Here is a 23,545-nt window from a genome sequence, read left to right as displayed (position 1 = left end):
GTGAGAAGGAATGGATTCTGTTCTTCTCACTGGACTTTATGTTAAACATTTTTACTTTGTGTATATCTCTACTAAAATTAGATGGTGAGTAGCAACAGAGGGGAAAAACAAAATGCCTAGTGGAATCATTGATCTAGGCAGGGGTACAAAAGAAAATTATTTAAATTGTCTCTGGAAGCAAATATTGATTTGTTCTCATACTATGAAATAACATGTGTCATTACTAAATAAACTGGAAATAACTACCAGAACTAGAACTTCCTGATAGAAGTCTGTAAAGTATATATAAAAAAATTTCCAGTGTTCAGAATTTTAAGTAGAAAGATCTGAAAATCTGCTCAGTTAGGATTTTTGAGAATCCTGTAATAAAAGAAAGATAATATCAGTATGTTTAAGACTGTGGGTTGAGGTATTTTTGGTCTCATAGGGTGCCCATTAAAAGTTGATTATCCACTGTTATGTAACACTGAATAATGATATTTTAGAAAAGCTTTGTGTTAAAATATTAGACAGAGAAGCAAAGATTATTTGTGATATCTTTTCACATTGGAGTCCATTTGTAGTTCGTGATGGCAAAAGGCAATTAGCAGCCAGATACTCTCAGACAGCTGCTGTGAAATGAGATAATGGTACTGGTCCAGTACTTGACAAACAGTACCTACCAGGCTTAACCTCTGAGTCAGTCCACGGGCCAGCAGTGTTACAAAACTAGAGAAGGACTGAACAAATCAGAAAGCTGATTCTATTTTAGAATAAAGGTATCATTCTAAGAACTTTGTCTCCTTTTGTGGACTGGGAAAGCCTGGATCAGCATGAGGAGTCCTGTTGAAGGAAGACTGTTCCAATATGTAGCTCTTAGTATTTGTTCTGACAATAATGAAATTAAATTAAGCCACTATTTCAATTTAATACTTTAACTTCCTTCCCTTCAATTAAAAACTGGAAGGTTAGATAAATGTGAAGCAACTGCTAAGTAATCTCCACAAATGTTACCAATTGATAAACATGCATATGAGAAATTTGGCTTCAGGGATTATTTAGTGGCAGCACCTGTCAGGTGTTGTTTATTAAATCTGTTTACAAATGCATGTTATGCTATGAAAGACTACAGATTTTTGAACATGCTTAAATTACCGTTTTTCATCTTCCACTTGAATTCCAACAGAATGATATTCCCGTAGGCCTCTGCTTTCAGTATCTGAATCAGTTGCTGTTTCCACCTAATTCAACACAAAAGATACATCTGCAGAGTGAGCATTGACAACTCAGCACAATTTTTCACACACTCATTCAAAATCAATTATACATTTCATCTCTTACTGCTAAGAAATACCTAGCACAGTCAAATAAATGCCATAGGTATTCAGCCTGGTATTATTGTTTTGGTACAGTATCTTATTAAAGTTTTGCACAAATACTTTTGCTATGTAATTCCCTATTTCAAATCCAAGCAGAAGCAATTACTCAGTTAGGTAGGATCAGGGAGTAAGCTTGGTCTGGAAGGGCTGTTCTTAGAATGAGGAATCCACAGGGTAACCCCATTTTATATTATTATAAACCAGTCTCATTATAGTCCTTGATTTACAAAATAAAATAAAGTCTGAAGTAGCCCCATAAGCTTGCAAGTTGTAAAAAGAAATGGAGCAATGAAATTTTATCGACCACTATGTTGACAAATATAAAACCATTAAATGATGTGAGGGATACAGCAGAATGCCCTATCTCACCTTTTTTTAATAACACAGTCCTGAAAATGCTGCATCAAGCAGGCAATCTATGCACTTTTTATAGCATTCCCATCTGAAATACACTTACCAAAATATATTCACAGTAGTTTCCTTCAAGACTGGGACTTGCATTTGCAAGTTTCTGTGGGATTTTATATAGCACTCCCCACCACCACACCGCCCCCAAGTCTTTGACACAGACAGAGCAAGTGCTGCAGTATGCAAATTATACTGAATCAAGGGAGAGGCAGGAAAAAAAGAAAAAGAGTAAAAATGACTTTTCCTTTTGAATAATATTTTCACTGTTAAATTAAAAATAATTTATTATCAACTGGTTTTCCATATGCCCACTCCACGTGTGAATTCAAAGAATATATCTGATGATAAAGATAAGAAAAGTTTTACCCTTGCAGCAGTCACAGGCATCTCTGGAAAGAGCCTGATGGTCTTTGCAGCTGTGTCTCAGCTGCACAGTCCCTGCCCCACCTGGTTTCTGAAGGGATCCAGGGACAAGGTGGGAGGAGGGTGGGAAATAAGTGCATATGTGGACTGTACTTCTTGAGGAAGAGAGTTGCTGGTAATGTCTCCTTCCATCTTTAAGCTGTAGCTCAGCTTGCAGTCACATGTAGGTGAATGGAAGGGAACTCCAGCCAGCAACGAGTGCACCTTCATATTTACATGTGTGTAAGTCTTGGAGATGTCAATGAAACAGCTGGTGCAGGAGTCTTCTAGTAAATGTTAATGGCATGCTTGAACTGCACGGTATAGCACCAGGCACAGGTGTGCTAAAATGTCTGGCTACCAGTGTGACAACAGTCCAGGAAAGACACATTTCCCATCAATTCCCTTTATTCTACATAAGGCATAGGGGACAGTGCATGCTGCCTGGAAGTGCAAGTGCATGGAAGCTTGCTGTGCTCATTTTGATGGGCAGCACATTGAGAGAACTAATATATCAGACTTGGTAACAGAATGTGGTGTTGTCAGTACAAAAAGAAAGATTCCTCTTGACATTGGCAGTAAAAAAAAAAACCTCAACCCCAGAGGTAGCAGCTTGGAGGAAAAAAAGCCAGAACAACCAACTGAAATGATAGGTAAATTGGTTTCCTAGTTAAGGTGGATCCTGGCTGCAACATGGCTGAGAAGCCTCAGCTGCTTGGGGTGTCATAGTCTCTGAAAGAACATTGCTCTGTGCCATGAGGTCCAGCTGTTAGCACAAAGAGATGACTATCAGGAAATGCAGACTTATCTATAGCAAAGAAGAGTCCAAAAGAGCCTTAAATAACAAATTCTAGTCTAACTGAGGGACTAGGCACTCAGCTAGCCCTTTCAGTGATTTGAGGAAAGCTGCATATAAAACACATTAATTTCCTGAATTAACTGGGCAAAGAATGAGATGCTCATGTAAGCTGTTGGGGGGAGCAGAGAGGCAAGTCACTCTCTCTGCTTTGACTCCTGCAATGAGACCTCAGTCATGCATGGACAGGTTTTGAAGAGTGAACTCATTCTCAGGTGTAGAGGAGATGATTGAGAGGGGACATTATAAATGTCTACAGGTATCTGAAAGGAGGATATCAAAATAATATTTCCAAGCTTTTCTCAGTGGTGCCAAGCAATAAGAATGGGCAGAAACTGAAGGAAGAACAAGGAACAACTCCTTTACAGTGTGAGTGAGCACTGGAACAGATTGCTCAGAGAAGCTGTGGTATCTCCTTCCCAGGATACACTCCTGTGCAGTGTGCTCTGGGGTCACCCTGCTTTAGTAGGGAGGTTGGACCAGATGACCCAGCGTGGTCTCTTCCAACCTGACCTGCTCTGTGACTGTGGAGTGAATAAGAGCAGATAACACAAAATTCTTAGACTGTGGCTCCTGGTTGCACCTGTAGGAGTGCTAGCAGGGAGATGATGTTGGAGGTGGGGAAACGTTTTCTGGAGGATGTTGTTTGATGTTAAAACCCGTAACAACAATTGGAGTGATGAGGAAGTCTAAACTGTTGCTAAGAGCTGTGGTACTGGGGTTCATCCCAAAGAAACCAGTCAGTCTGAGTTAAATCACAAAATCTAGAAACAGATTGCTCAGAGAAGTTGTGGATGCCTTATCCCTGGAAGTGTGTTTGCAGCCAACTTGGATGGGATCCTGAGGTCCCTGGTCTAGTGAAAGATGTTCTTGCCCATGAAAAGGGGCTGTAACTAGATCTTTAAAGTCTCTTCCAATCCAAATTATTCCATAATTCAATTCTATTTTATTATTCTGTTGGACTGGGTCCAAAGGAAAAGACCATAGTAATTTCTTATTACTTCCACTTGTTAATCAAGTTCCTTGAACCTGTTCAACTGAACTGCAACTCTGGATGATGGTGTCAGTGATGTAGACAGAGGCTGCACAGGGTTCCAAGCCTTAAGGTTTGACAAGGGAAAAGAGTTTTGTGGGTGACCAGATTGAAGCAGTTGAGCAGGTGGGAGCAAAGGGTTTATCAGGGCCTTCTGCTCACTCACATGGCTCAGCACAGAAGGACAGGATATTGTAGCCAGTTCAGACCTGAGACAAAGCCAGAGAGATGAAGCCACGCTGACATCTCCTCACATGTCAGTCTTTGCCTTCAGCCCATTCCAAAGAACTGCACTTCCTTCAAAGAGTGATATCCTTAGGATAACCATTCCTGAACACAGAAATAGGGTAAGGAGGGTCAAGGGTATCATAGTTGTGGTGGCAACATACAGCTAGTAACACTGGGGGTGAGCAGCAGCCAAGGGACAGAGAATAGATTTTAGCTTTCCATGGAGTTGGCTCAGCAGCTCAGACATAATGTTGTTGAAAACATGATGATCCAAAGACATAAACAAGGAAAGGGCCCTACAGAGAACATCAATTGGTCCATCAATTTTTTCTGGAACAAAACAGGTAGACTTGCAACACACACCCCTCTTCACTATTGCATATCAAAAACATACCTGTTTTTGTCAGCTACATTGTTTGGCTTAGTGAGAAATAGCAGGTCTTCTTTTGAACTCTGCTTCTGATATGTGGAGGCAGATTTATCTTTTATCTTTATTTGGAATGGGTTGGTATCTTTCTATTGATGCAACACATTGAGAAAAAGTTTTTATTGGTCTGTTTTCAAGTATTTACTTAGTGGCATTTCACCTGGAGATATAATCCTGAGTAATTTACCCAATATGCAATTGATACCTAGAATTCACAGGCACAAATGAAGTAATACACTCTGAAATTTTATTAGAAAAAATTATCAGAAAATGATGATCCAGGTGTCAAAATTAAAATTATATTACCTATCTCTAGATATAAAGTCTTGCCAAATTGTCCTTCCCTCCAGCTTGCCAAGATTGACACTAAATAAACGACCTGATGATTGCCTTGATATTTTAATGCTTTCATTTTCTCACTATGCCTTGTAACAGCAGGAGAATGCCAATTTTTTGTGTGTGTCTGTGTGCGTGTGCAGGCAAAATCTAGCATTGCAAATATTGTAAAAACTGGCAAAATGTAAAATGGAGGCAAATACCAAGACAAGCAAAAGTGGAAAATAGGACAGTAATTTGCAATCATAAAGAAAAAATATGAACAAATAAATTGCATTGCTGTATGACAGATATTATAAAGACTCCTGCTGGAAAACAGCAGGAAACTCTTTCCTCTGATTGGCCAGACTAAACTCAAATGAGCAGAGGATAAAAGTAATACATTTGCTTTGATTGTGTGACTCTTGAAACTCAAATAACTTTCACTAAATCTGTTATTATAGTCCTTGATTCATTATTGTTTTAATATTTACATGGGTTATAAAACCCTTAATATTTTCAAATTGGCCCACAGTCTCAGTAAAGCAAACAATGTGAAGAATTTTATCTTTATCTGCATTTGACAGAATCTCACACAAAAGAGGAAAGAAAAAATAGGCAGTCATATCAAAAGCAGAAGAAAGAAATAGATCTAAGAGAGTAAATCAGCTTCCTCTCTCATTGCCAAAAAAAGAACAAAAAGTCTCTTAAAATTGGCATTTTATCTTAAACATCAGCACTGCAACTGCAATAACATTGCAGCATCCTAAAAATTCCAGTCTAAACTTCTATGCATACTGTCTCAAAGGTAGACTTGAAGTTAATATATTCAATGCATAAGAAAACAGATTTTAACCTGTTGGCTTTTGCTTCACTCTCATAAGCATTAGCAGTAAGAGTCCTTCAGGCCACATTATCTCTCCCCATGCGACTTCGCTGCCCTCAATGGGTTTTCACTGCTGTAACCAATTTATTCTATAATTAGAGTTTAATAAACAATCTCTCTGATGATGTACAGGAAGGGAAATAATTCACCCTTCCTCTCTTGCATAGACTTCTCAGTGATAACAAGAATAAAATAGAGTAGAAAACACTACTTTTGACACTAGATCAAGTACATGTAATGTGAATTTAGATAACCACTCTTAGGTATGGGGTGAACTTATTTGTATGCAGTGACTTCAAAGTAGGAAAACCACTTCAAATAAAACTACAGTACTAATAGCTATTGCTTTCCTTAACTGATGGAAGATTTTAACCAGCTAAAAACATATATTCTTTCAAAATAATTTTTAGAAACCCAGCAAAATAAACCTCTACTTTAATGCTTGTGAGATGTTTTTTTGTCTCACCATGGAGCTCCATTTTGCCACTCTGCTACTTCCCAGCTGAACATCTGGACTACTCAAATATGTGGCATGGCACACAGTAACTGCTAATTATCAAAAGAAGCAGCTTGAAAACTTCCTCTGATCTTTTAAGAGAGGACTTTTTACTAAAAATACAAGCCAGAGTTTAGAAATGGGATTTATGTCAGGCTTATATGAGATTCTAGCAAGAGAACAATGTACGCAGTAGAGGTCACTGATAACTTTTTTTTGGTGCATTTAATGCTAAGTGGCAAATTGCTCTGAACCAACAAATATTCACTGACTTCTCCAGGCAAAGCACTTCACACTGTCCTCTCACTAAAGCACAGTCTATCAGTCATTTTAGGAGTAGAATAAACAGTACCTCTGTAGCTTTGGATCATTTATGATCCAAACACTTGTAATCAATGCAAATATTTCTTTTGACTGCTGTGTATACACTGAAGCAGATCACTGACAAAAATGGTATAACCCAAACTGTGCAAAGAAGATGTAGGTGCCTATCTAAGTACATTTAACCATGGGTACAAAATGCTTTGTGTTAAAGGGAAATTCTAGTTTGAGAGTGCAGAATGTCATGAACAATGTTTTTACTATGTGACATGAAAATTTATATATATATATATATATATACACACATACATATATATAAATAAATTATGCAGAAGATCTCCTTTTGTCACAAAAAACTTAGGCAAGGAAGCTATTGCATTCATCTTCCTGGATACAGCCTTTAATTTATAAGAAGGCTTTGTTTAATGTAGATTCTGGAGATTACAAAAAACCCACTAAGTATTTTGAAGTGTGATCTTCTGATGATAAATGAAGATGACTGAGTCCATTCTCTATGCTACAATTAGGGCTTGTCTCCAAAAATATGACCGTGAATCAGCCTTCACACTTAGAATATTTGTTTCCATCTCATTTGTTTCCAGGGTTTCTCTTCAATTCAAAAAGCCTTGATGTCTTTTAAATAGAGAAGAAACAAAGGACTGCATGTTTTAAAGATTTGAAATAAATTGGAGGAATTCCTTGACATGTTTTCTCATATATTTCACATTCCCAATGCTTTTAATATGAAATGGTTTATAAGTAGAGCAGATTTGGAATGTTAATCATTAGCATATATACCAGGGTGTGCAAAAGAGCAAGGAAAATCCTGGAAAATATCTTAGCAACAACCTTGTTCTGATTTACTGCTTATTTTACTCTTGACAATCTCTACTCTCCATTTTAATTCACATACTTTGATTAGTCTTTTGCTGTCATGACAGAAGACAGATAGGAGGTTTAGAGCTACTAGTATTACAAGAGTCTTGTTCTTTTTATATCCATATATTCTTTCAATTGCTGAATAAATTTTTAATCTCAAAATCAGTATTTTGAAATGAATCTGAATTTACAAGTCAGCATTTTTTTCCCAGTGCCTATTGACATGCCTGACAATATTTGTCTTGATTTAAATATGACAGTGGAAAAAATAAAACACAAAAAAACCTCCAAAACCCCAAAGCTCCCATCTATTTTCTGAAAAAGCTTCATTTAAAAAGCTTTTATTTTTCTGTTCAAAATCCCATCTGGGATAGAGCTAACACACCGTGAGATGGATGTGTATCTGTGCTGTTCCCTGTCTCTGCAGACAGGGATGTATGGTAACTCCAGTGCTTCTCCAGGAGCTCAGGCTCTCTGTGCTTGTGAATACCAACCCTATTGGCACATTCCTAGCATGCCAGGCTTTTCAAAAGGACTCCTATTCACTGCATGTACTCTGCACAAATCATATATCTCAAAGCAGCCCTAGGCTGGGTCCACTGAGTTTCCACTTGCAGTGGCACCGCTGCTCACTCTGCACCTTTGTTCCTCTCTGCTCCTGTATGAAGCTCTCTTGGCAAACATTCTCCCATCAATGTGTTAAAGGAGTGGAACAGTAAAAAATGAACAAATTAGCCATCCTGATAGCAAATTAACTAATGCAAATAAATGCAAATTCAATGCATTACCCTGGCATGGCATGCTAATGGGAAAACAAGTCATTTAGTCAATCAAGGAAATATGCAAATAAAAAAGATCCTTTTCCAAGGTACTTTGACACAGAAGTCTAAAAGAAATTAAATACTGCAACTGTACTTTGAGTATACAAATTACTAGTTGTGTAGTTTGCAATAAGAACATTCTACCTTGTGGGTTTTCTTCTGTTCAAACTTGGCAATAGCAATATAACAAAATGTATTTCCTATTCAAAAATACTGCAGAAATGTATTTTTCTCACTAATCTGATGTTTGAAGCTTAATGCTGAAAAAAACCCCAAACAACTAAAATGTGCTCAGCATACTGCTGAAAATTCAACATCATCTAATGTCAAATGGTACAACAAAGCAATTTGTATTTCTTGAAAGATAATAAACAGCTCGCCCTTCTAAAACTTGCTGTTGCAAACAACATTTGCCTTTCTCCATATGTGCATCTGAGGACCAGTGTTACAGACCAAGTGGCAGATGGCAAGCTGCTATGGAAGACCTGCTGCCCCCAAGGAAACAGGTGTTTTTGTGGATAATAAGCACATATGATTAAACACAGCACGCATAAAGAAGGGTCAAGGCCGAGTGAAAAGTACTGGTTGTCACCTGTAGTAATAAATAGGATCAAGTGATGTAATCAAAGTTCCAGAATTAATTGCTGGAATAGCAAGACTGACCAAATCAAGACACCAACATTGATAAATACCAGCATGCACAGTTGCTGTAAAGGAGAGATAAGAACAACACTTGATACTATTCCTTTCTGAATAGTAAGTTTCAGGTTAGGAGCTAAAAGGTACCAAAGATTTCTTTGCTGCTCCTTTGAACTTTTCAGTCTTATCTCCCAAGCTCCTTCTCTGAACAATTTAGGATACACTAATTACTTTGTAAAACATTTGATAACTAGGCATCTGACTATTTTGCCATGGTTGTTAAATTGAATTCTACTTTTCTGCATCCAAAGAATCAGAATGAAATACTTTTTTGTCAAGGAAATGGACAAACAGCTTTCTGGCAAAGCCTATTCCTTCCCATTAGTCTAATGCATTATGGAGCAGCAAAATTACAGCATGCTAAAATGTTAACCTGTAAAGTTCGATCAGCAGCTGTGATAGGCTTAACCCAAACACTTTTCGGTGATTATTTTATAAAATTAATGGAAATGAAATTACCACTTTTTAAAGAAAATCACATTCTTTTATATTCTTGTATATTTCTAATATACAGCCACTCACTGGGCGTTTTTACATGGATGATTACCTTCTCAAGATCTATGGTGCTGTCTCCACAATACCTATGTCAAAATAAATGTCAGTTTCTCTGTAGCTAATCTAGCAAAAGTAAGTGCAAAAATGAACCCAGTGATGTAAAAGGGGATACTCAGCAGAACAGAAGCCTAAATTTTCTTCCATTGCTGTCTCAAAGGACTTCGCATTCTTTGCAAGTTCAACTTTCCAATTTTTATTACTTCTTGGTATTTCCTAAGGGTTTGAACAAATGACCATTTCTAGCTATCTAGCACTTACCATTTAGCAGAAGGAATAGCAATCAAAATTTGCATTTGGAATTGTCTTATTTAATATGCCTGAAACAAAAGAACTTGACTAAGCTTTCCACTGTCTGACACACATTTTGTCAAGTGAAATAAATATTGTGGGTTTTGATGGACAAATGGAAGAATGCTCAAAGACTGTGTTTATTAATGTTCTTTTGTTACTTGCCATCTCTAATTATGCTGTATCTACAGGAGAACACTTCTTTCTCTTTTTTGGTACCTTCTTCCCAGCACAACTAAAAGGGCAAGGGTGTCTTTTTAGGTAGATACTTGAAGATTGACTGGCTTTACTCATTTTCCAAGGTCAAAAGAGAAATATAATGGAAAAAGTACAGTAAAGCATTTTAAAGCTGGTGAAATTCTATTAAAAGGACTGTTAATTCGTGGAGGGAAGGAGATGAACATGCTGTTCACCTGTAGCTCTGCAGTATAATTTTCATATCAAGTGTTAATGACAGGTAACCTCCCTAGAGATTTATTCATTCATTTTCTCCCAGATACAGTGTATTAGCCGAAGACTTTTCTGCACAGCCATGATGAGAATTGCAATTACCGCTAAGCAGCCAGGGGTTGTTTGTGAGATCATCAGAGCTAGTGGAGCTGAATGACTCACTCTATGCTGTTTACAGAGAGAAGACAGACAATACAGGTGTATATGATAGACTACCTGGATCCCTATGGAGGAGCGGCGACTCTTGAGGAACTCCTCTGCTTTTGTCACGAGGATGGCCTTGTCACTGGTGCGTATGGAGGTGCTCTGGCTCTCGGCCGCGTGGCGCTGCGCGGCCGCCGTCTCCAGGGCCAGGTTCATGGCCTTGTTGCTGTCCAGGCTGTCGGTGGAGTTGTACATGGCTCGCCCGTCCTGCGGCCACGGCGATATCCGCTGGGCCCGGCCGTCGTGGTACGCGTCCTGCGTGGACTCCGTGCTGCTCTGCGCCGTCACGGAGATCAGCGGCTTGGAAGTGGTGCGGGGGGGTACTGGCGGCGGAGTTTTCTTGTAACTTGTGTAAGTTACAGCTACGGGAAGAATTAAAAGAAAAAAAAAATAAGCAGAAAGAAAACAAGAAAGAAAAAAGGAAAGAGAGAAATCAAGATTAATCTGATGGAAACTTGACAACAGAAATTACCTTAAGATTGCATTATTTAAAAATTATGATGGTGTAATGTAGTACTCTTCATCAACCTCACTGTTATTTGAAAGTGTCACTCAGAGTCAGATGGCTATCCACAGAAACATTTTATTTCAACAAGAAAGAAGGAATGGCTGGAAATGAGAGTCCCAAATTACAGTGAAGATGAGAGTTAGCAAGGATATGTGTGTTAAGACTTGTGCTGGGTAAGAACACACTGAGGCTTCTGAGATTAAGGAATAAAGCTCATAAAAGGAATAAAGGAAGATTTTTTTTCCCCTTCTGTTCTTATTGTCTGAACTGTGAGCTTTGTGGTATACCACACTACTTTATGGTTTGCCACACTATAACCTCTTAAAATCCTGCCAGCTACACTGGTTGGAATTAGGCAAGGTTGGCTAATTACTTGTGCAAGAAGCATATATTTTAAAATTTTTTTCGATACCGTTAATAAATGAAAATTCAAGGCATGTTAAAAATATTCTAATATATGCAAAGCTATTAAGACTTTGATGAGCAGAGCAGTTCCGAAGCTGGTTTAACATAGATTCCGTCTTCCAGCATAAGGCTCAACAAAACATCCAATAAAACTCTACAGATGCAGAACTGTGCCAATACTGCATCCTTACAAAATTTTAAAAATTTCATAGACATTAATATTTAACCATTAATATCACAGAGCTGAATTTTCTAATTGTCTAAGCCCACTAAACACTTTTTCACTTTTTTTTTTTTGGTACTAATAAGATTATTTCTGCTGTGGAAGAGTATTTTCCCCAAAGTACATACAATCATAATTCATAAAATTAGCAACTGATAAAAAAAAATGCATTGTGGTATATCTTTATTCCTGCATGGAGAAACCAAGTCCAATTCACTTCTTGTATAGTTACAGGAGTAGAATTAACACCTTGGACTGCTGAGCCTGTATCACCAGGCCAGCCTGTGTGAACAGTGAGTCTAGAGAAAGTGACTCTTAAATGCTTACTCTTGAAAATCATAAATTAAAGTGATATCATAGATAAAAGAGAGAAAGGCTGAGCTAGGAAAGAAAACTTTCATTTAAAGAACATTTTGAATGACTATTGATGCCGCTCAATTCTGGTAGAGATTTTAGAGCCTTGCTCTGAGCTAAATTGCTCAAACAGAGTGGAACATGTAAAACACATGAAACATGCTCTTCAGTATCGGAGACTGTGCTTTTTTTGAAGTGCCATTTTTTTTGTCCTATCACCAATCTTATCTCCTGTCAGTTTTGTCAGCAGCAATTAAGAAAAAAGAAAAAAACTCAATATTTTTCAGATGCTTTAGGGAGTACAGAAAGTTCACAGAAGAAGGGGGAGGCTGTAAATCTTCAAAATTAAGACAGTGTCTAATGAACTCAAGTAGTGGATCTGAGGAATGTTTCCACTAAGAGAGCTGCCATAATGCTGCTCCACTACTCTGTAAATTAAGATGCAAATGATCAACATGCTGGGAAACATTACAAATAGAGAAAATGGGGTGAAATAGGGTGAACAATATCCAGCACAGGGGAAGCCAATTTTACCTGTAACATAAGACAGGTTATCACTGTGATAACTACTTTACTGTTTTTACATCTGTCTTCATGTAAAAGAATAGCAGTGAAAAATGAAACATATGGTTAATGTGATAATGAAACATCACAAGCAGGTTTATCCCTACTACTTGAGCAGCAGATCACTTCTCTGTCTAATGAATATAAATGTTAAACTGCTGTTGCAGCCCTTCTTAACTGACTTAATCTTCATTTACATTTCTGAAAAAGAAAAACTCTTCCTGTGGCAAAACGAAAACAATTTCTTGCCCTTTTTTCTTTCCCCCCTTTTTTCTCCCCCTAGGATTGAATATTTTATTCTAAAAGTCTGATTATTTCAGTGGAGTGACATGATTTAAAGCCACCAGGTATTAGAGTAACTGCAGTGTTCTGGCAAGCGTTTGGTTGTGAACACTAAACAGAAATTAAAAATCCCACAGATGTTCTTGGAACAAGTAGAATAAACTTCCAGTAGACTGGAAGTTTGTGGGAAACTGGCTACATTTTTACAGTGAAATATGGCAGGAAGAAATTCAATTAATTCCTATACAGTCACAGAGATCAAATATTGAACAGGGAATGAAAAAAATCCATCTCTACACTGTTAATGAGTTTGTATCTGGAATAACAGTTTCAGAGACAGAAATCTGGGACTAATTGGAGACTAACAAAATCAAGTAAGAGGATAGAGACCTGCATTTGAGACTCAAATCTTGCTACCAAATTCTATTTGCTTTAATAATTCTAGTGGTTCAAGCGAATTAAATGGGATAACTTGGCCTGTGTTGGTGACTTAAGAGCCAGCTACATAACAGATTAGGGTCCTGTTAAAGGAGAAAGTAACCCACAGTTTACTGTTCATGCTTGGGTTTAGATCTCTAATAAATCAGTATTGCCTTAAGGTCTGAAGCATGAAACTTTATTCACTTGCAAATTGTTTCCATTAGCAATGGCATCTGGGAATAGTCCTGGTATCAACAATAACCCTTTTCTATCATGTCTGGTTCTTGGTCCTGGCAATTGTAAATGCAACACACCATATATGGGAAGAAACATTTCCTGCTCCTAATTGAAAATGAACTTTTTATTTATCATCTGCTTCTGCTGATGGACAGGGGCTCCTGCCATCTTAGCACCATTCTCTACCCTGTACATTTTATTTGCTTTAGTAGTTATTAGTCCAAAGCAAGCATGTAAAACCTCCTCAGCACTGCTTTGTATCTTCCCCATTTTTAGTCATCATTCTGCAAACTCCAGAGCTGTGGAGGACTTTGCTGGAAGGTGGTTCTGGGCAGCAGTCCTGGGGAGCACAGCACCGGCTGAGGACAGTGCCCCACAGCTCCACAGGGCACTGGTGGCGAAAATTGCACTGGGAATGAGACTGGGATGGAGAATTCCTGTCTTCAGTGCAGACAAGCTGAGCATCAGAGGCAGCACCACAGCAGGAGGTGAGAGCCAGCATGAGGCAGGCCTGGGGAAGAGCCCAGAGGGCAGAGCTGGCGCAGGATGGCTCCAGACAGATTTAAATTGTGCACTTGGGCAGATGCCAGAGACCTGCTCATGTTTGGACACGTAAAATGCCAATCCGGGATAATCTCCTGTTGTTTCTAGTGCTGCCCAAAGATTTCTGAATTCTTTAGTTTTCTGATTTCTTTAATTTTTTAGTGGTTTTAGTGTGCATATCCTGAATATTCCGGATATTTCTCTTGCTAGTCCTGCTGCTGAGCAATGAGGTTCAAGCAAAGTAAAAGCAACAGGCCTCTGCAATGCTGTTAATAAGTTTGCAAAATCTGTAACTGCTCTGAAATGCAAGGAAAAATAAAGCAGATGGCACAAGACATAAATATGTCTTTTTATGAATAAACTAGAAAAAGAAACTAAAATTTTCTTTCCAGTTGTATTTAAAGGCTATCTTGATATAAAAAGCAGAATTTATTTTTTGCCTAATTTAAGGAAGTGGGAAAAATATTTTTTTAAGTTCTGAACACACATTTTGTCTCCCTCTATTAGCTTATAATCATCAATCAAAAATTACAAAAATGGTGACAAGCTGTTCTAATTCTAAACCATACCGATATTTCAGACTCCTACTTGAATAAAAGTATTAACTGCTTGGGTACTTGCCCCACTTCAACATAAATATGTGCAATTGGCTCCATTAGATTTTCCTTCAAGGATGGGCATTTAGACAAATGGAGAATAAACAAAATGGTTCTGTGCTGCTTCATAGTGGGCCAGATTAAACAATGATGCAAATCAGGTATAAATTGTTCAATGCAGCATAACATGCATCAATTTCTCACTCAGTCAGGAAAAAGTGTAAAATATCAAATTAGTTTTGTAAGGATTGATATCCTAAGTGCCAGACCCTCACATGCGCAAGATTGCCTACCAGTGCTGAGTTTGGCACAGAGGTGGCTATGAATGTGGTTCTGTAAACCACATTAATTGTTTTATGTGCTCTGTGATGCCAGGCAGGCAGCATCAGTCACAACCAGAATATCAGGCACTATGGTAATACTGCTGAGTAGCCAGGAAGATTATTCCAGCTCTGGAGAACCGACAATTTGGTGGTTTGGATACACACAGTAGAAATACAAGGAAGATTTCCTGATCATTTATGAGCAACAGTTCAACTGATACAGCTGGAAGAAGAATATCCCTCTTAATCTACACTGTATTTGTCTAAACTTGCTAAAAGTTACCGTTGATACAGCCATAGAAATCAGTTATTCCAGCCATATTCCAGTGCCAACAACGTTTATACTAGAAATAAAATTACTAAAATAAGTCAATTTAGACATAACTTCAGGTTAGCCATAGACCTTCACAGACACAAGGCAGTAGGAGAAATGTGATCTATTTGATGAAATAGCAGTGGCTGTGGGTGACATTCAGAACACCTTTCAAAAGGCAGCCTTTTAATAAATCACCACTTTTGGTCCATTTGCAAGATAGAATCACCTGAGGGGTTTTTACACATCAATGTAACCGCTAAGCACTTAGTCAAAATAACATTATTTAGGCTGAGATCACAAAATTAGCTGGGTGATGAATTTACATGAAAGGACCATCAATTAAAGGAAATGGTGGTGGCAGCAGTAAACTGGGTTTTCTGTTTTGTAGGGAGGTTTCTGCAGCAGGAGGATAATTGCTCTGCAGGGAGCTGGGAGCTGCCCTGGAGGCAGAGGTCCCAGGGGCTCCTCTGAGCAGCCACAGCACCCGGAGAAACACAGGGCAGATGCCCAGGCTGGAGCTGGATCTTCTGCTGTGCACAGGGAAAGTCAGCACCAACGCTGAAATTATTTCAGAAGAGGAAAAATGAGGCCTTCTCATAATGAAAGGTGACAACCAAATCTAACCCTGTATCAAAAGAGTACTCAGTTTATTGAAGAGTCTTTGGTGTACACTGTTTTAGCCAAAGGTTTTGGAAGTCCCAGCTAACATGACTGTCCCTGAAATGCCCTGAAATCTCTTCACTGTTCTCCATCATGGTCATTAGAAATTCTGAGTTACTCCTAAAAAAAACCCGTACATATGGATCCCTAACAGTTACTTCTCAAAACACAGAATGATGATCATTAAAAGAACATTGAGAAATCAAAGGGGACTTTTGAGAAAAAAAAAATCACAAACACTAAAAGAATTTATTTCTCACAAAAAGAATTATTTGATGATTTTTCTAACAAGGCATGGATGTCAAAAATAAAAATACAAGTCCCCATTTAAAAGAGAGGGTGTTGGGACACATCTTTTTATATATGCCTTTTTTATCTTCCATCTACATCAGTCTCTGATTCCAAATATCATTAAAAGCAGACTGTAGTATCAAACAGGCCAGTTTAATTGTACAAAATAATCTGCTTTCCTTAGTCAAATTCTGAAATGTTAGTAAGGTGTTTACTTCCTGAATCAGTTATATCTTTAAAGTTCAGTGATAACAAAAAGATTTCAAAATGCTTTGTTTTAACATGTGTAGCCTCTGGTATTTAATTAAGAAAAACAGATCTGTTACAATGATGAGGAAAAGGTTGAATAAGACTGTTTGGATCCAAGTAAATCAGTAAATCAGTCTGTTTGGATCCAAGCTTTCCATTTTCAATGTGTGCCCTCAGTGAAGATTTTAAAACCTACACTGCTGATTGGAGTCTCTTCTTTCTGCTTTCAGTGCTGAAGCAGTATGTACCCAGGCAGGACTGAAGAAAAGAGTGATTTGCTCCATTACCCTACCCTAGACAGGCGCCTGAATGTAAATCAAGTTCTTCAGAGGGCTCCTCTAACACACCCACTTGTGCTTAAATTGAAATACTGTCTGTGTGTGGGTGTAGGGCGGGCGAGGGAACCATGTCCCATACAGTCCAGGCTGCTCCAGCCCTTTCCTTTGCTGCTCCCTGGAAAGGTCCACACCTTTGCTTGCTGCTCTGGTGGTGAAAGATCCTGTTATTTCTGAGGGCTTTCTATATTCAAGAATTTCTCCATTTTAGAGGTTATTGAGAGTTTTTTTATTGTAAGAATATTCAAACCTTGCAAAAGTAGTCATTAAAACTTACCACTGTCATACTGTGATTCAAATTCAAGAGAGAATTTTGGTTTTAATTAAATTAACTCCTTTAATTAAATTCTGAATAAATTTCTCTCTAACGTAATCAGAGAGATGCTTTAGTTGTTAACCTATCTTTCTGCTTCTTCCCTTTTCTCATTCAGGCTTCCATGATTAATTCCCAGCCAGTAAAGAGACCAGAGACCTTCTCATTAGAGAGACAGTCTTGAGTTTGTGTATCTGTAAAAGGACCCTGTTTTTTCCTTTTGAGATTAAACACTAAGAAAAAGTGATATATATATCTCACTGAGATATATATATATATGTATAAGATATAAAAATATCACAGTGATAGTTTTATGAAATTTTTTCTTAAAGACTGCTTACACCCAGACGATTTTTATCAGCATAGTTTATATGATGGGCTGCACTTTATTTAAACCTGAAATCATTGTCTCGGTAGTATGCATCTATAACTTTGCAACCTTTCTTCCTGTTGGATCATTTTACATATCTTGTGATTAAGTAAACCTGGATATTTGTTACACCTTAAAGTCAGATGTTAATTGGTAGTCTCATGTTGCCATAGTCTGTGGGGGCAAAATGTTGCATTTATCCTGGGCCAGTATTTTAAGTAGGGTCTTTTAATAACAGCGAATTACATCATAACTTCAGGACAGTTTTTGGGAACTGTACATGGGAATCCATCTCACCTCACATCAGTTGCTAATAAAAACCCAGTCATCCGGGTCCAAGTTAGCTGTCCAATCACTTTTAGAATTACTGTGAGAAAAATAAGCAATTCTGGGGGCAATTCTTGCCCATTTTAGATGCTTATTTTACCAGGAAATGAATCATCCTATGCTTTTCTCTGTCAACCATAAAGACAATCAAGGACAACCAGCTCAAATTAGGACAGCTAATTTTGACAGTTACCATCACTGGCAGTGTTCAAGAAACAAGTGGGCCTGGCACTTGATTTAGTTGACATGGTGGTGTTCAAAGGTTGGACTTGATGACCTGGAGGTTTTATCCAGCCTTAATGATTCTATGGTGCTGTGAAATACCTAAAGGGATGAGAAAAGCTCCAGCCAAAAGCTCTGTCCCTGGGACACACTGGTTTGCACTGGGATATAACCTCTCCTGTCTTTTGTAACCAGTGTTCATTGGAAAGGTGGGAGCTTCATCTCCTCTGCTCCACATCCCTGGGAGCTGGATGGTGAAGCAAATGTGAGTGGAATTGCCCTGCAGCAATGACTGAAACCTTGACCCCTTCTGCTGAAACTACTACATAGCAGCCAGTACCAGCTGCCCCAGGTATCTTTTTAACTCCAGACAGGCATGAAAAGCAAACCGTCTGTATTTCTGTAATTTTTTAAAATAAATTACCAGTTTGAAGCAGTAGATTAGACCATGCTGTTAATCCCATTGAAAATGTTGACATTGAAGTCAGTGGAAGCAGTCCAATTCATACCATCTCAGGATCTGGACCATTATATTAACATATTATTGACACAGACAAGAATTGTGCTGCCTATACACAATTTTTAAAAAAGTTTTTCAAAAGAGCTCATCACTGAGACACTGCTGCCAAATAAATTGCATATCAAAAAACCTATTTTTTAAAGCAGCATCTGTCTTTGACATCTCTCTGATAAACAGAATCTGTGCAGCACTTTAAAAAACTACTGAAATCATTAATATGACACATAACCTCAATTAAAAATTACTGTGGTAAGGCAAAATTACTGGATTTTTTTTTTTAAATCTGTTTGTGCAACCGGTCAGCCTCGATATTCAGAGTAGATCCTTTTAGTTCTGTACATCTATCTGATTTTGTACAGGAAACTAGCAATTAAGAGGAAATGTTACCACTAAATTTGGAAAAAGCTGGAGCCACTACAGTCTCCCTGGAGAAGAAATGTATAAAAGCAATTACTCTAATCAAATAATTCTGCACACAAGATGTTACCTCCATATTGAGAAAACTTAGGTCTGTAGGCAGCTCCATGTTACATAAATGATAAATATGTTTTGACAGTGTAATTAATGTTAGTCTCAAAACAGAAATGCAAATCAAACAAGACATCAAGATCAAAAAGTGTAGGCCTTTGCTAAAATTAACAGAGATGTGGGCAACACAAACCTCATAGATTTCTGATGGACTGCTTACAAAAGGTTCTTATTTTAGATCAGTTAATTAGTAAGAAATTATAGCCTAACCAGTATCCTGTAGATGACATGGCAAAGTGCTGACAGCTGTACTGCTCTTCTAAACAGTTCCTATGTGCCTCTAAATTACTGAAGTTGCATTAAAAAACAGCATCTCAGTTTTTCAATTACAGGAAGGAAAAAATGTTCCTTTAACTATATTTCATTTCCAAAATATATATGTGCGGCTTTTCAGGAATACAGATTGCATTTGTCACATTGTCAACACAGAAAGAGACAAAGAAAAGAAAGTTCCAAACACGAAGAATCACTCTTCTTGTGCTACTCTTTTCACACTGAAATTAAAAAAAAAAAAGAAAATGTTTTCCAGTAAAATTTCTTCTCAAACTCCCATGTACCCTTCTCACTCAGTTAAATTAATTTCCATCAGCTTCATAAACTCCCTCATGAATATATTATGTAGGCTTATAATTGGTTTTGTTTTTTCTATTTTCTATTCTCTTTCTTACAGTAACTATGTGTCGCTTGTCATTGTATTTAATTTACAGTAAGGAATTTTAAGAAAAGTAGGATGAGAAAAAAAATTAGCTTACTTACCCTTAAGGAAATGTTACATAATTTTATCACTATATTATGATAATCTGACATTAAGGAACATAAGTGATTACTAAATATTTTAAACAAGTGCAATTTAGTACCTTTAAACAATTAATTTAATCCACAGAGATTGCAAGTCTGGACACAAACTCAGAGTGCACTTTTTTGTCAAATCCAATAACCATTTTAACCAAGAAGCAGATGGAGTAAGTATGAATGTCAAAACCAGTGTCAAAACCAGTTGAAACTAAAAAAGCTAATTGCAGGCTCCCATCCCTGTATTTAGGTGTAGAAAATGATACTGTTGTGTTTTATCTCTCAGATTTTAGGTTCTCTCAGTTATCCTTGTTTTCAGTGGAACCCAAGTTTAACCTTAGTTTTCATCCTATAATGCAATTTGAATAGGTTTAACTTTTGCCTCAGATTAATGAAAGTTAGCTAGCTATGCAATGCTATTATTGTAGATTATTTTAATAGACAACAGAGAGAAACAGGGATGTCCAGAGGACCACTTCTGTCATAGAGGATACAAGTTATAAAGAACATAGATATCCACTGGCTATAATAGGGAATTAAAATGATTGCCTTTGAAACATACATTTTACATATACGTATCACATGAGATGAAATTTTATGACTGAAATTTGTATAATTTCTTAGACTAGGGGAAGGAGACAGAGCGTGGAAATACATGTTTTTTCTGAACACATAAATGTCTGAAAAGGTAAAGAAATGCATATAAAATTCATGACTCATTGATGTGTCCTTGATAGGCTGTTCTCATTGTCAGAAAGCCAAGTGATAGGTTCCTCACTTCAAGCTATCTTCCAGAACCCTGGGTGTCCCCTAGTTGCCCTTGAGGAGTAGCAGTGTGCTCTTGGGATTGCTCTGGTATTTGTGGTGCATATTTCAATGGACTATGTATTGAGACTGAACCTTGGCCTTACGGCAAGTAAGACTTTGTCAAGACTAATCAAAGTGCTATTCATTGACAATAAAACACCTCAGTGTAGCTTGAGGTTTGTTGATTCTGTGTTGGTGCACAATAGGATGCATACACTGTACTCAGTCTGAGTCAAACTCACCAAAACATGGGTACCAAAGCCTTCCTCCCAACAGTTTCTTGTCTAGGTCCTGTACAGATGTCTCAAATGGTACCAGTCAATTGTCTCTGAATTAATCAGTTTGTTGTCATAGGAACTTAGACAGCTACATTGCACAAAAGCATCTATGTTTAGTTGACTTGACCTGGAGTTTAACCCAACACAATTCAACTAACCTGTCTGGTCAAAGGCTAATTCTGTCAGGTTATGCCCTAGGAATGTCACCAATTTTGCTGTCTTTATTTACTCTGATGCTTTGGAAAATACCCTTTCCAGGATGTTTTGAGTATCAGGTTTATCAGTTGTCTGTCTAGGGTCGATCTGAGTCTGAATAAGTTCCCTGATGCAGAAATGGATCCAATGATGTTTGTCTAGCTAGCACAGCAAGGAATGTAGTTCCAGTGCACATATCATCATTATGGCTCCTGACACATACACATTCAACAAACCCCAGGACTGAGCACATGCAGAGCTTCTGAATAGACTCCTTGGAGGTTACTTTCTTTCCCAGGAGGAGAAGCACAGGAAGGGTCCTTCCTTCTTTTTCCCTGCAAGGAAGCACAATGAACTGGTGCTTCCAGGGTCACCAGCCCTGTGTGCTTCCCTCAGCTGCACACACAAAGCCCTCTGGCAACCTCAGGGTAAATAGCTGGGATGAGATTTACATCTGCCACTGTCAGCTTCTACCACATCAGGAAGGGTTAAAACCGAGCAGTGAATCACCTTCCTTGCATGTTACACTTTTCTGATAAATTCTACTTCTTTTTTAACCATATAATGCCATAAAGAAAACATAGTTGAGAAAACTCTTTGAACAGAACAGCTTTGAAGCCAAATTTTGGCAGGGGAGGCAGCATAAGTGTCATTTTTAATAAAAAAAAAGAACCAGATGTCTGGCAAATCCAGTGGGTATGGAGGAATTTTGTCAAGCACAGAACAGCAGGAGCAAGAGAGAAACAATTATTACACATTTTAAAACTAACCACAGAGGGAAGGCAGTGACTTCATTTTTATCTTTGACTCTGAAGATAATCTGTACCAGGGAGAATGAAAATTATGAAAAGCTCCTGGCTACTGCTCCAACTGCTTTCATGCCTCATCAGCTTGAGGAGGCCAGGCAGCCCTGATTAGCACAGCCTTACTCCATCTCCAGGAATCCCAGAGTTGTGAACAGCTGTGACAGCTCCTTGGCCCTCTTGTCAAAGTCCTTGAACCAAAGTGTTTGTGTCACCTTCATCCTAATGACTTTCTACCATGTAGAGCTGCTCTCGAACAGCAGTGTCAGCATAGCAGCAAAACTTCAATATGTAAAAAAAAATTAAAGACTAATTATGCTCTCCAGATACACCCAGAGCAATGAAAATTATGTGTGTGTATTCAAGTGTAGAACTGGGCTCATCATTTGTTAGGATAAGATTTATTTTCACAGTATAGGAACACATTTTGGCACAGCATCAAAGGATTAACTCAGGATGCCCAAATGCTCCAAGAGATAGATGGTGCTTCCTGCAGAGAGTTAGAGTGTCAGATAATTCCATAGAGCCCCAACAGTAATTAAGGAAAGTCAACATACTAAATTATGATTGATAACACAGCCTTCTATATCTTATTTGAACTCAATGCTTTGTGTTTTTAAACATATCTGTTGTGGATTCCACTGCTAGCAATGGATACCAGTAAAATCCTCTCAGACTGAGCGTTTATTTCCATAGAAAGAACAGAAACTGTGGAGATGTTACTTCATGCATAAGTTTTCCCCATTTGGCTGGGTTGTCCTAGCCATAGTGCATCAGATTAAGAAGATCCAAACAGCCACCTGGATGAAATGTCACATACTTGAGGAAATGAAAGAAAATCTCACATCTATTACTCATAAATGATTTTTCTTTTAAGTACCGAAGAGCATTTCCCCCCCATTTTTTATATTTATATCAATTTATAAAATTCCTTCTGAGTTTTTTCTTTCCCAAGCTCAGAAGTGCTGATACTTATATTTTTCTCATGGGAGGGGTGTCATATGTACTAGCTCCATGTGTGTAGCTCCACTCTCCTTATATGTGGCAAAAAAACCTGACAAACCAGTAAAACCTTAAAACAATAACTAATCTTATTAGTGTTCAGATAGCAACCAGTGAATCAGTCCTTTTAGGGTTTGGAGGGGTAGCCATGCTATGGAGCAATACAATTTCTCCGTGAAATATCATATTCTCATTCATTTATTTTTGTAAGTAATGATTATGCAATCAGTTCACTGACCATGAGAGTTTTGTGGCTAAATATCAAACATGGGCTGTAAAAATTCACCTTACATAGCCCTTTATTTGAAAATGGAAAGCTGGAAATAGCCTGAAGTCTGGAGAAGGGAAACCTGCAATTCCTCAGGCATCCTGAGTAATTGTAGGAGTTCTAATTGAAAACTTCCTCATCCAATGTGACCTTGCTTGAATTAATTGGTTTTGGAATTAGTGCTGAAT

General features: G+C 37.9%; 1 protein-coding gene across 1 annotated transcript in view; it reads right to left on the bottom strand.

Annotated features, from left to right (window-relative positions):
* The window catches only part of DLGAP2 (DLG associated protein 2), a 300,363-nt gene that overhangs the window by 22,977 nt on the left and 253,841 nt on the right, over positions 1-23,545 (bottom strand). Inside the window, exons 9-10 of the mRNA XM_059467707.1 lie at positions 10,639-10,988; positions 1,135-1,220 (exon numbers count right to left, since the gene is read on the bottom strand). Coding sequence (XP_059323690.1) covers positions 1,135-1,220; positions 10,639-10,988 — 436 coding nt within the window. The remainder of the gene's footprint in view (positions 1-1,134; positions 1,221-10,638; positions 10,989-23,545) is intronic.

Source organism: Ammospiza nelsoni, chromosome 3, assembly GCF_027579445.1.
Source record: "Ammospiza nelsoni isolate bAmmNel1 chromosome 3, bAmmNel1.pri, whole genome shotgun sequence".
NCBI lineage: Eukaryota > Metazoa > Chordata > Aves > Passeriformes > Passerellidae > Ammospiza > Ammospiza nelsoni.
This window is presented reverse-complemented; position numbering and strand designations above follow the sequence as displayed.